We start from the raw sequence: 12,362 nt of genomic DNA, 5'->3' as shown, positions 1-12,362 counted from the left end.
TTTTCTTTCTTGTCTGAACAGTAAATTATGTAATTTCACTTTGGAACAATTTTATATTATTGCCATTTGTTAATTTCAAGGTGTAATAGGTATAATTATTTGTTTTATAAGGGAAGCTATAAAGTGTGTATTTAAGTAGCAGGCTTCACTGAAGATGCCATATTCTTGGGTTCCTCTTTATAATGTATCCCTTCCTTACTCTAGAGGTATAAAGTGTATTGGTTTCCCACTACTTGATTCTTAAAGGCAAGTGCTCCACTTAAGGGCTATTTAAAGAATAGATTCTCATATGTTTAAGATGCTGGCACTTCAGCTCTAATGAGCTAAATGAATCTCAGATTCATTATAGTGTGTTCTTTTCCCTTTGATAAAACTGCTGGAGCTAACATATGCCATACATTGATGTGTGTGTGTTCCAGAAAATATGTGTTGATATATTAACAGTATTATGGAGATATCTATGACAGATTGGGAGGAATTGAAGGAAAAGAGATCCAGATAACTGTCACTTATCATAACGGAACGCAGAGGTCACTTCTTGTAAAATACCAGAAATATGAAGTGAAGTGCTGAGAAATGGATATTAGAAAGACTATAGACATAAAAGAGCAAATTATGACTAGTAAATTATATACAAAAGAAGAGACAAGCAACAAAGATAGAAAGTCAATAACAGAACTGAGAATCCAACACAAGCAATGAGATGGTAGGTAAGGCTGTAGAAGGAGTGTAGATGAATCAGTGCCTCAGTGTATGCATGGATTCTGGTCATGTTATTGTCATACAAAATGTCATGGGTTGAACCTTAGTAACCCAATGGAAGCATTAATTAGCAGGTAGAACATTTAGTGGGGAAATTAATAAGGTCATGAGGTTATATTCCCTATGTTAGGGACTAGACTTGGGGATTTTAAAAAGACTCAACGAGCTCTCTTGATCTTTCTATCTGGAAAGGACACATCCTGAAGAAGACACCTGTCATTCAGATTAAGTGATTAAATATCACCTGTTGTCTTAATGTTAGACTTCCAAGTCTAATTAACAGTGAAGAATAAAGTAATAGAATATATAAGTTCATGGTGTATTTCCAGTAGTCCCAATAGAAAGACACTTGTGGAGACACTTTTAAAGAGACCAACACATCTCAGTTTAATAAACACAAACTTGATTGCCTGCATATTAGCATATGTGACATTTTCCTGTCCTTCAACTAATGTATGAAACATTATTGAGTATATTGAATGGCATGGATCATTTAGTAATGTAATACTGCCAACCACCAATACTTGCTAGAGGAACAAACTTGTTTAAAAGATATGTAAAATGTAGATTTAATTTTCGTTTGATTCTGAGTTTAAACAAAGGGCAACAAACTATGTAGGCAAAAATCTTTATTTTACATCTCTTTAGTGATTAGACTTCCTTCATTAACTCCACATACTCAGAAAATATGCACTGGGTCTTTATACTTCTCTAAGTGCTATTCTATTGTAGGTACTGGAATCCAGATGAAGGAAATAAAACATGTCTTCCTAATTCTTTGTTTTTTTTTTCCTCAGAGAAATGCTTTTAATGGACATTTGCCCTATACAGTAAAGCAACTTTTCACATTTGTTAATGTGTTTCTTGTTCCTACAACAATTTATTATTGAGATAAGGTCACCTGACAAAGGTAGTCTGTTGCTCCGGATATATGACACTGGTGATTGGACACCAAACACTAATAAGCAGGCTAAAACTGTACATACCAAGATACTGTTTTTTTTCTTTTGGCAATTTATGTAGTTTTGAGCTTCACTCAGATATGCTTTCTTTCTTGGATGGATTCCATTGCAGACTCTATTTCAGTGTGTGGATGTAAGGAATTAACACATTTTACTGAAACATTTGTAACCTAATTAAATTATCTTTGTGTAACTGTTTCCACCTTATGTATTAAAGTCATTATCCTAAGCCTCGAATTGAGTATATGATTAAAATAGGAGGATACATCTTTTTAGAAACACATAGTACTTAAAAAATGAATTAATACTGAAGCCACAAGTTTTGTTCTGAAAAACTAGGGCTACACAATTAAAACATTGTATAGAGAAATGAAACAGCGTCACCTAGAAAGAAGCAAACCCACATTTCCTTTGCTGAAGTATGCAGTGATGTGTGCCTACTCAACTTACAAAACATACTTTTTCCCAGGTTCCTCAAGTTAAGATTGTAGAATAGATTATTATTTGCTCACAAGCCCTTTGCTGTGCATTCCTGGATATCTATTAACATCCCTGCTCTCTCCCGTCTTGATATCAATAGGCTCATGATCTTCCAACAAAATTAAAAAGAAAGAAAGAAAGAAAGAGAGAGAGAGAGGGAGGGAGGGAGAGAGAGAAAGAAAGAAATGAAAATCATTTTCCAACATTAAGAAATATTTTTTGAGGAGAATAGTCTTGAATTATAAACTATGGTCTCATAAAAATTTTTCTTGAGCTACTAATCAGTGTTTTATTGAAGCCTATTAATACTGAATAATGGTGTCTTGGAAGGTGATTACATGCGGAAATGGAAAAATTGTAAATAAACAATGGACAGGTATCCATTATTCAATATTGGGCATAATTTTTATTATTGTGAGTCGTCTCCTAGCCTTCTTTCAACTCTTTGTTGAGTAGTCAGTTCTCCTTGAATTTTGAGAATTTAGAGCAGAATCCTGTATCCGGGCTTTAAGTAAAGCGTAGTACAACCACATCCAGACAGAATATTTGAGTAAAGAGCAGGTCTGCAGCCATTAACAGAACACTATTAGGTTCACCATTCTCCACTGATGTTAGTAGTAGAGGAGGTATATATTTAAATTTATGTTCTATAGTTGGGTAGTAGAAATAAACGAGTAAGTGTGATCTTAAAGATATAATCATAAAAAATGTCAGTGACTGACTCTAATAAATATGAGTTTCTGAATCCCAAAATAGACAATAATTGGTGTTGTTACATTATGCTTCCATTGCTTAAAACGCTCCATGATCCAGGCAACTTGTAAAAAAATATATTTAACTGGGGAGCGGTTCACAGTTTCAGAAGTTGAATCCATGAGCATCATGGTTGGGAGCAAAGGAGTGGTCAGGACAGCCATGGAGTTGGAGGCAGAGAGAGACAGAAAGAGTAATACGAACTTACAAATAAATACTTGTATTACATTTTTGTCCAAATTTCTCATCTAATTAATTCATTAAATACAGATAGACTACGTTCAATTATCTACCCCCAAGGTTTTGAATTTATTGTTTTCGATAAAGTTGCAAAAAACAGAAACAATTTTTATTTAAATATTTAGTTTTGGATTGAAATGGTTACTCACTGGGTAGGTGAGCTTTTAGGTTTTGCAGAAGAACCATCTTTGTTTCTCAAAAGCTCTGTGGTAGTCCACAGCCATCTGTAACTTCAATGCCAGGAGAATTCATACACTCTCTTGTCATTCAAAGGCATCAAGCATGAATATGATACATATACATGCAGGCCAAATCTCCTATACATAAAATAAAAATAAATCTATAAAGTGTTTATTGAACATGAGAACTGACTATAATGAATTCTGTGAAAGGTAACTGTGCTATTTTCCTCAAAATGAGTATAAACCATCTTATAAAATAAAAGAACACGAGGTTTACTTAAATCCTTTGTGGTAAAATGAATGAATGTAATATAATAAAATACCATGATAGTAGACTGAGAGGTAAAATATTACTATTTTGACGTTTAATGGGAAGGAATTGTTTCACTGCCTCAAATGTGCTTATTAGTAATAATATAGTTAATTATCTAAACTGAAAATCAACAAAAATGTAGCTTTATTAATAGAAGAAACAAATGCTTCTCCAATTCTTTTTAAAATACAATCATCAATTTTATTTCATTTCAAAGATGCATTTGATAAACACATTATGTCAGTCAAACCTATAGTTGTATGTTAGGTGCTGCCTGAGATGAAGTATGTGTCTGTCCAGTATTTGATAACTGACCTTCCCATGAAAGCCTTTGTGCCGTCATCAAGTATTTCAATACTACACATGGGCAAGAAAATGATTTCTGACTGCTCTGATCAATATTTGGACAATCCACATCTCACATCATGATCCTTATCACACCAAATACTTTCCTCTTTAGCCACTGTTTGATTCCAATTTTCTTTCTTTCTTCCCTGAATATGTCCTTGAAATTGACTAACTGACTGATTTTCTGACAACATGCTACGGTTTTGTTGCATTTCTGTTTTTGTCCATCATTATACTTGGCGAAGGTTACTTGGTGAAGAAAAATACGTGCCCTTGGAGTTAAGAAAATATTGTTCTGGCAAGTAACAAATTATAGGCTATTATTCCACAATTTCAGAGAGAAGTGAGAAGTTATTTGCCCAGAGGGAACATGAAGTAACCATGAAGGAATATGACTCCATGTATCTTAAAAGAAATTAAAAAGTAAGAAGGTGTGATGATTAGGGAACCTTTACCAGCAATCTGTCTCTTCTTGTTCTTAACTTCAAAAGGAACAGTTAAGCTAGTACAGCATTTACAAATGGAGGTGTTAAGATTTAAATCTACCTACTGTAGATCTACTGTCACATGATCACAAACAACCTGGTAAAGCATCTTAAGATGCTGTTGTAACACGAAAGTAGAAATTATTTTTAAAGACATGATCATTAGAAAAAGTGACATAAATGGAGACAGGAAGGCAGAGGCATGATTGTCTATTTATAGAGGTCTCAGGCTATCTGCCTATACACACAGTGCACATTTTTTCTCTTTTGTGGTAATAGAAAAACCCAAACAGGCAATTTTCTAGACAAGTAAATGAATAGGTATAATGGTTTGTGACATTTTAAAAATATAAACGGACACATGGAATGTCCTATTTCCTAATAGTATAATTTTGACGCATATGAGTTCTGTCAACAGACAGAGTAAACAAAAATAACACCAGGGATAGTGACAAAAACACAATCTTTACACACTGTCCACAGCGTCGTTCAAGCCTAGCTTCCCCATATAGTTTATATTTCTGCATGTGTTTTGCAGAAACAGATTGCAGATGTACGAGCGAGAACCTCCTTGAGAAGATAATTTCCACATATAATGCACCTTATCGTCTTCTATCTCTCTGCTACTCCTTCATGTTCGTTTTATTGATTCTTCTAAATCAAATTTATCTGCTCTCATTTACCCATGCACCCAGTCCTGCTGGTGTTTCTGACTACTCAGATTTTCATAGATTCCTGAGTTCTATTCAACTTGCTTTTATTTTTATAAATGAAATAGCTAAAGCACTATGAAAAACCTCTGAAATCTTTCTCAGGTGGGAAGAAAATAGATACCTTGTCTTACATGTAAGTATTTTGTCAGATAAAGGTTAGCAATGCATTTCTATAATGTTTGTATCATACACAGTGTGCATGGCTTGGTCATATTGGTACACATGTTTTCTTGATCATAGGGGAGCATGCTGACTGACTGAGGACAGAGGGAAAATGCTTTTAGTTGTCACCTTTACAGTGTCAATCTGTTGGGAGATGAAAAGCTGGCCAGCCAATGGTAGAAGATCACTCTGTCAGTGCAGTGGGAAATGAATGTGCTTGTGGGATATGCTAGTTACCACGGGAAAAGAATCAGTTCAAAGTTAGAACCTGTGACACCCTGCTTGATGAACACTTAGCAAGAATAATTGAGGTTATGATGCAGAGCATTGCCAAGGCCTGAGTTAATAAACCCCATGTGGGAGAGGGGGCACTATGGTACCTTGTAATTGAGTATATAACCATGCAGCTGTCACACTCGCCATTTTCTCTTAAATATTTTCTCCTTTTGTGAACTGTGATTCAAATCCAGGTCCTTGTGCTTGCTAGGTGAATGCTCTATGATTGACTATGTCTTAAGCTGTAGATGAGGTTGAAAATACAAAGGTTATTATTATAACTCCTTTACCAATGTTGTACAAAATATACTATTTTAAGTACGTGTCGGTGTATGTGCCTTGTCTGTATATGCTCATATGTCTTTCAGCACCTATGCATGTACATATGGAGTCCAGAAATTGATTTCGGTTACCTCATTGTACAAATTTCCACTGTCTTTTTGGCTTTTTGTTTGTTGTTTAGAGAGAGCTTCTCCCATATATCATGGAGGTTCCTGATTTGTTAAGTCTCACTGGCTAGCAAGTTGCATGTACACTTCTGTTCCTACACATATAGTGCTAAGACTCCAGGCACATGCCACTATGAGGAGCTTTTTATATTGATGGTGTGAATCAGAACTCGTTCCCTTGGCTTACATGGCAACTACTTTACAGAACGAGCCATCCCTCCAACCTTTGTCCTTTAGACTCTGCCCTTGTGTTCCAGCCTGCTGGATGTTTTCAGAACTTTAGCCTTAGCTTCAACTCCTCCTTTACTAATCTTCCTCCTTTCTTCAATGTCTCCTGAAGTCTCTCTTAAAAACACTATTTAGAAAAGATTTCTCTATGTCTTCCTCTCCTTCATCCCATCTCTCTTTTCCCAACAATACCAATTCCCTTTTTATATTTTTTGTTTTATTACCTGATTTATTAGACAGAATGAAATTTTTTTGTATATGCTTGATCTCTTTATCAAGATTACTATCAAATTGAGGAAGAATCATATAACACCTGTAGAGCTAGCTAAAAGAAAGTAGTTTGTTCAATCAATTTTTTCATACTGTTGTACTTCACTTGTTATTGTCAGCAAGCAGAGAATCAAAGGATTATTGGCTTTCATTCCTCACACCACAGTCTGTCATAAAGGACATTAAAGACAGGAACTCGAGGAATGAACCTAGAGATAGGAACTGAAGCAGAGGTCACGGAGGAATGCTGCTTACTGGCTTGCTCCTCATGCTTGCTTAGCTTGCTTTGTAAAACAACCCAGAAACACCTACCTGCCCACAAGGCAAAATTTTCAAATGGAGTATCCTTTTCTCAAATGATTCTAGTTTGTGTCCCACTGACAAGAACTAGCCATAGGATATAAAAAACAAAACGAAACACCAAAAATCTCTGTCTGTCTCTCTTTGTCAATACACACCAGTATGAATACAGATTTGAGCTGTTGGATGCCGTAGTATACATGAACATCTAGCCAGAAACTCCACAAATGAAGGACCATTGCTTCCCCCTACTTCTTTGTCTGTTCTGACTTCAACAAAATCAAATATTCAAATTACTTTACAGAGTATCAATCTGTTCTCTGTCATAGCTTTAAAATAAATTGGCTCCAAATAATAAGAAAAAAGCACACAGCCTTGCAGAATAATAATCTGCTCATCATCAGGTATATGTTCTTTTGCGTGTGTGTGTGTGTGTGTGTGTGTGAGAGAGAGAGAGAGAGAGAGAGAGAGAGAGAGAGAGAGAGAGAGAGAGAGAGATCAGGCATGTTTGTGCATGTGCAGTAGGTACTTGGCTAATCCAGGTGTCAATTTGAAAACCTGCAAGCTTTGTGGCAAAGGGATTATTTTTCGGTTGTGCATGTATGTGTGCTTTCTTTAAGTCCCCTGGGGAAATCAAGAAACGGTAAAAGGAAAAAAAATATACTAGTTGTTTGCTTTTCACACCTATAAACATGCTGTTTCCACCTTTTGCTAGAAAATTGCTGACCATGAGATTATTAAATGCGTTGGTGATACTCAGGAACAAAAAGGATGCAGGCAGAGTGTTTTGACAAAGATCTCTCTACTATAAAAGACACAGGAGAGTTTCTGGAGCTGTGAGGTACACAGAGTGACTTCAGGATAGGAACTTAGGCATAACACATTTTGAGACCTGAAGCTTACCCCTGCCTCCTCCCTCAAAGGTTCTACCTTGGTACTAAAAAAGCTAATCCTCTATATGAATCCTTCAGCATGGAAGAGCAAATAATAGATAACATCTCTAGTATTTTTGCTAGCTCTTGTCTGTTCATACACCAGTCCTCCCTAAAAGCAATTCTGGGCATGGTTTGGTTTTCTGAGCCTGTGCATGTTTCCATCCCAATCTTTGTCTCCAGCTTGCTGATAAGAAAAGCACCAGGGAGCTTTCTGAGTCTGGGGTGAGTTGATCACTGTAAGGAGCCAGAAAAAACGTTGGCTAAAGAACCCTTTTGTCAGCTACAGCTGCTGACTCTGATCCTGGGCAGAGACAAGAGCCCTGGGTCCAGAGATTTTGGCTTTTACCGGTCCCTTGTCATAGGTGTCACATTAAGGTGACAGGATATGTTCCTGTTCCTCCAGCAGAAATCGTGATTAGTCCCAGACTTTGAGTGGTGCATGACATCACAATATCATGCTTTCTCTTCCAGTCACACTTTCAGGTGACACACACACTCAGGTGTGAGGGGTGCGGGTAAAGTAAGGTTTGCAGGTGGCTGGCTTGAGAAAGAACTTCTGCTCAGTTCCTCTATTTACATTCCTAGACCTCTATCTTCAGACATTAACAGGGAGATGTCACCTCACAGTGCTAATTCTAGACAGTATAAAAAAATCCAAGAGCCTCCTAGATCTCAGCCATTAGCAGCGCCCCCCTCTGGTGGGGTCCGTTCATCCCAAAGAATTGGGACCTAAAGAAACACTGGGTACCTTTCTTGGTCCATCTAAAGTAGGGACCAGTGGCCATACTCCCTAGGGAACAATTGTTGCCCTCCTCCACAGAGAAGTGTCAAAGCGCTAAGGGTGTCACACCAGGCAGGGCTTAAATCCAGAGCAGACACAGAATCTGCCACCGCAGCCCTCTAAGGACCAAGGGTCAATACTTCCCCAGTACTCAAGTCCTGTGCCTCAGGGCTCGCCCTCTGCGGTACTCAGCAACCCGGCCATACCTGCGGGGTCGGTAGGAGCAAGAGGATGCAGGAATCCAGCATTCCCTCTTCCCTGAACGACTTGTGAGCGTGCACTATGGGCATGTATAGAAAAGCCTGGGATTCCTGGGCTCGAACCCATGGCTTGGGTTCCACTGCGGACGAATCCCGGGACCGCGCGTGTCTTGCTAGCAGGGCGAGCGCGCGGAGGGATCCGCCGGGGCCGCGCCTCCCCGCCCCGTCCCGCCCCCCGCCTCCTCCCGCCGGCTCCGCTGCCGCCGCGGCGGCCGCAGCTGCCGCCGCCGCCGCCGCCGCCTGAATATAGTGCGGCAAGGCGCGGAGCTTGCAGTCACTTTGCGAGGAGGAGCGCGCGGGCTGCGGGCGGCTGGGGCACCCGGGAGCGACGGCGGGCTAACAGAGGCGACCGTGGCAGCGGAAGGTTCTCTCTCCGGGGCTGGACTTAATAACTTTGGAACTGTCCGCCGGTGTCACGTCCTGAACATGAGCCTCCTCCTCTCCTTCTACCTGCTCGGGTTGCTTGTCAGTAGCGGGCAAGGTAGGAGTGTGCGGCTTTCTTGCTTACTTTCCCTCCCCCCCACCCCCCACCCTCCATCCAACCCGGAGAAGGCAAAGAGCGAGGCACCCGGGCAACGAAACCAAGGCACCAAAGTTGCGGTGGTTCTTGAGACGACTGTTGGGGATTTTTAGCTCTTTCTTTTCGCTGCCCCTAAAATTCTATCCGTTTGCTCGAAAGACCCCTAAAAATAAGAGGAGACCGTGCGGAATTGGAGATAGGCACCGGTGTGAAAGAGATCAGGAGTGGGAAAACTGCTGCTGCTTCTGAGATATTCTTTTTGGCTATTCTCTCTTATTACCCGAAATTGGATGAGTGTGTTGGTGTGTATGCCTAGTTAAATATCTGAGGTTGCGGAAGGGAAGGGCACAGTGATATTTTACAGAAGAGGCAAAAACTATCAGCATTAAAGTCGTTTATCAAAAATCTCCGTAGTGTGCAAGAAATTCAATTCTTGGAGATTCTTTTCTCCTTTCCCAAGACCAATTTTTTGGGGCTGTGAAGTGAACGTTTGATGGCTTATTTATGTTGGAAACTAACAGGGGCCATAGATGCTGTAAAATAACAAATGGCTAAAACTAGGGTTGTGTTGCAGGCGTTCATTGTGACCCCCCCCTCCTTTGAATATAGCATAATCTGAACACGTTCTATCATTTGATTTGAATTACACCTGTAAGGGATTTGGAAGGTTGGGGTGTACTGGGAGCACTGGGGACCCTTTTATTTATTTATTTATTTTTAATTTGGGTGGAGAGAAAGAAAAAAAAAAAAACATGGTAGAATAACCCTAGGGACAATTGGTTGAAGCGATCTTTGCTAATCTGTATATAGGTAGTAGGCATTATGAGTTTATCTTTCTCCCTTCTATAGTCCACGTTCACATAAAATATATTCACAATCATTTGAAACGTTTGAACTGTCCAGACAAGTTTGGACATTTAATTGGGGAGACAAAAATACCAAAATATACACTGGTGGAAGTCTTAAAGGCAAAGAGAATATCTATGCTTTTTCAATTAGATGAAAGTATAGGAATGTCATATTATTTGTGCGGCATTTTCTGTGAAATTAATAAAATGCAAGATAAGTTAAAATATGTTCTCTAAATTCAATTCTAAGCATTTTTCCCCCACCGCTTCTGTGTTGTTCATGTGGTCCAGCAGGGGGTGGTAGAACTCCATTTTAAACAAGAAATGCTTGTTTCTGCTCTTGCACACACTGTCCTTCTATCATCCCTCAGTAGGGCTTGGCGTTTTGAATGTAAAGACTTCTTTTCTCTGTCTTTCTCCCAAACTACAGTGTTAGTAAATGATGAACCACGATTGGATGCAGATTTTTATGTTCTGAAGTACAAATTCACATGCCAGATACTGCTCTCATTTATAAAGTGCCTCTTCCTGCCATCCTAACAGAGAATGGGTAATATTTCAGTCTCAGAAAAAAATGCAGATAGATCCATCAGAAGCTCATATTAGTCTTGTTCATTAATCCAGTCACCTCTCTTGCAAAGATCAGCATACACTTGTCCACTACAAGATACTGAGCTGTCATTTTTTGGGGGGCATGGGTGGTAGTTGTGTTTAACTGTTCATTTATAACACAGACAGGCAGTTCTGAATCCGAAAAGGCAGTCTGAAAATTTAACTTAGGTGCAATTGCAATTAGATGAGTGTCTTGTGAAGAAATATGGGGGCAAGTTTGTGCAGATTGATGATTACACTGTGTGCTGTCAGGAGGAAATCATCCCAGTTGTGGAGACTGTGCATTTATCATTGCTGATGCTAAGTGTACTGGAATTCAGGGACAGGGGAGAGGTTGGAATGTTTAAGTACCTAAGCATAAACAGTACACAAAGGCAGATACACTTTGGGTCTCTAGATATAGCTTCCATTTGAAATTGTGATTTAGCTGATTTATAATCAGCACACAGGGTGGCTATAGAGAACTGTGGTAAGGAAGGAAGCCTGCAGGGGAACCCATATTCCTTGTCAATGAATCAGGGCAGATGGATTGCATCTTTGTAAAGAAGATCTCTCTGTCTCGTGCAGTGGCATAACATGCAGAGAGCCATAGATGCGTATCCGGGGGAAGTAGCTTTTGTGTGAACAAGCATGTAGTATTGCTGTGCCATGTGCTGTAATGAAGTCAAAGATGCCTGGAAACACAAGTCCTTATCCTGGAGTCTAAATTTCTCTAGGCTGCTGTTTTCTTCTCTAATTACTGGTGCAGCAGCAAGTATTAGACACACCACTGGGAGCTGTTTTTCTTTTTTTAATAAATCATGTGTAACTCACATTTCTGTTTGTTCTTTTTTATTTTCTTTCTTTCTTCTTCTTCTTCTTTTTTTTTTTTTTTTTTGATGGGGCCGTGAAAACCTACAAGCCAGTGACCCTCGGGCTTGCCTTGGAAATACTAAAGCCTCAGATGGCTGATTTATGTTTCCAACAATATACTTGCAGGGGATTTTATGAAGCATGATTGAAGCTATTGCTCGGGAAAGTGGTGTGCAGTTTGACTGGGGAAAGGCAATGATGATGTATTCCCTTTTAAGTAGTCAAAACGTTTTGAACCACAACAGTAGAATGAAAGAAAATAGCCTAAGTTGAAAAAAAACAGCTAACTTAAGTGGATGCCAATACCATAATTAGCTAACGAGGCCTAATAGCTCCAGCCTTTACTTTCAGATCTGTGTTATTGTTCATGACGATGAGAGCTTTTTATTAAAAATTGAAATAGAAATGTTCCTTTGAAAGCCTTCCATTTCCAATGAAAGATTAGTATCTAATAAAAGAAGGTTGTCAACTCTGAATTTAGTTGCCCAGGAAAAGGAATTTATAATTCTTTAACTTGTATAATTATTTTTACCTACTATTTAAGACTTGGTCCCAGGCTCTGCTGTCATAAATCTCTAGTGCATCTCTCATGAGCAGGGCATTTGCTGTCTTTAGGTCTCATTCCCAGTAG

The 12,362-nt window shown here is 39.0% G+C and overlaps 1 protein-coding gene across 1 annotated transcript in view; it reads left to right on the top strand.

Moving 5' to 3' along the window:
• Positions 1–9,083: 9,083 nt before the first annotated feature.
• The window catches only part of Ncam2 (neural cell adhesion molecule 2), a 407,262-nt gene continuing 403,983 nt past the window's right edge, over positions 9,084–12,362 (top strand). Inside the window, exon 1 of the mRNA XM_028757240.1 lies at positions 9,084–9,380. Within this exon, the coding sequence (XP_028613073.1) occupies positions 9,326–9,380 (55 nt within the window). The 5' untranslated portion in view covers positions 9,084–9,325. The remainder of the gene's footprint in view (positions 9,381–12,362) is intronic.

Source organism: Grammomys surdaster, unplaced genomic scaffold (assembly GCF_004785775.1).
Source record: "Grammomys surdaster isolate TR1022 unplaced genomic scaffold, NIH_TR_1.0 126153, whole genome shotgun sequence".
In the NCBI taxonomy this organism is placed as follows: Eukaryota; Metazoa; Chordata; class Mammalia; order Rodentia; family Muridae; genus Grammomys; species Grammomys surdaster.
Note: the sequence above shows the minus strand (reverse complement) of the source record. Positions and strands in the feature narration are given on the sequence as shown.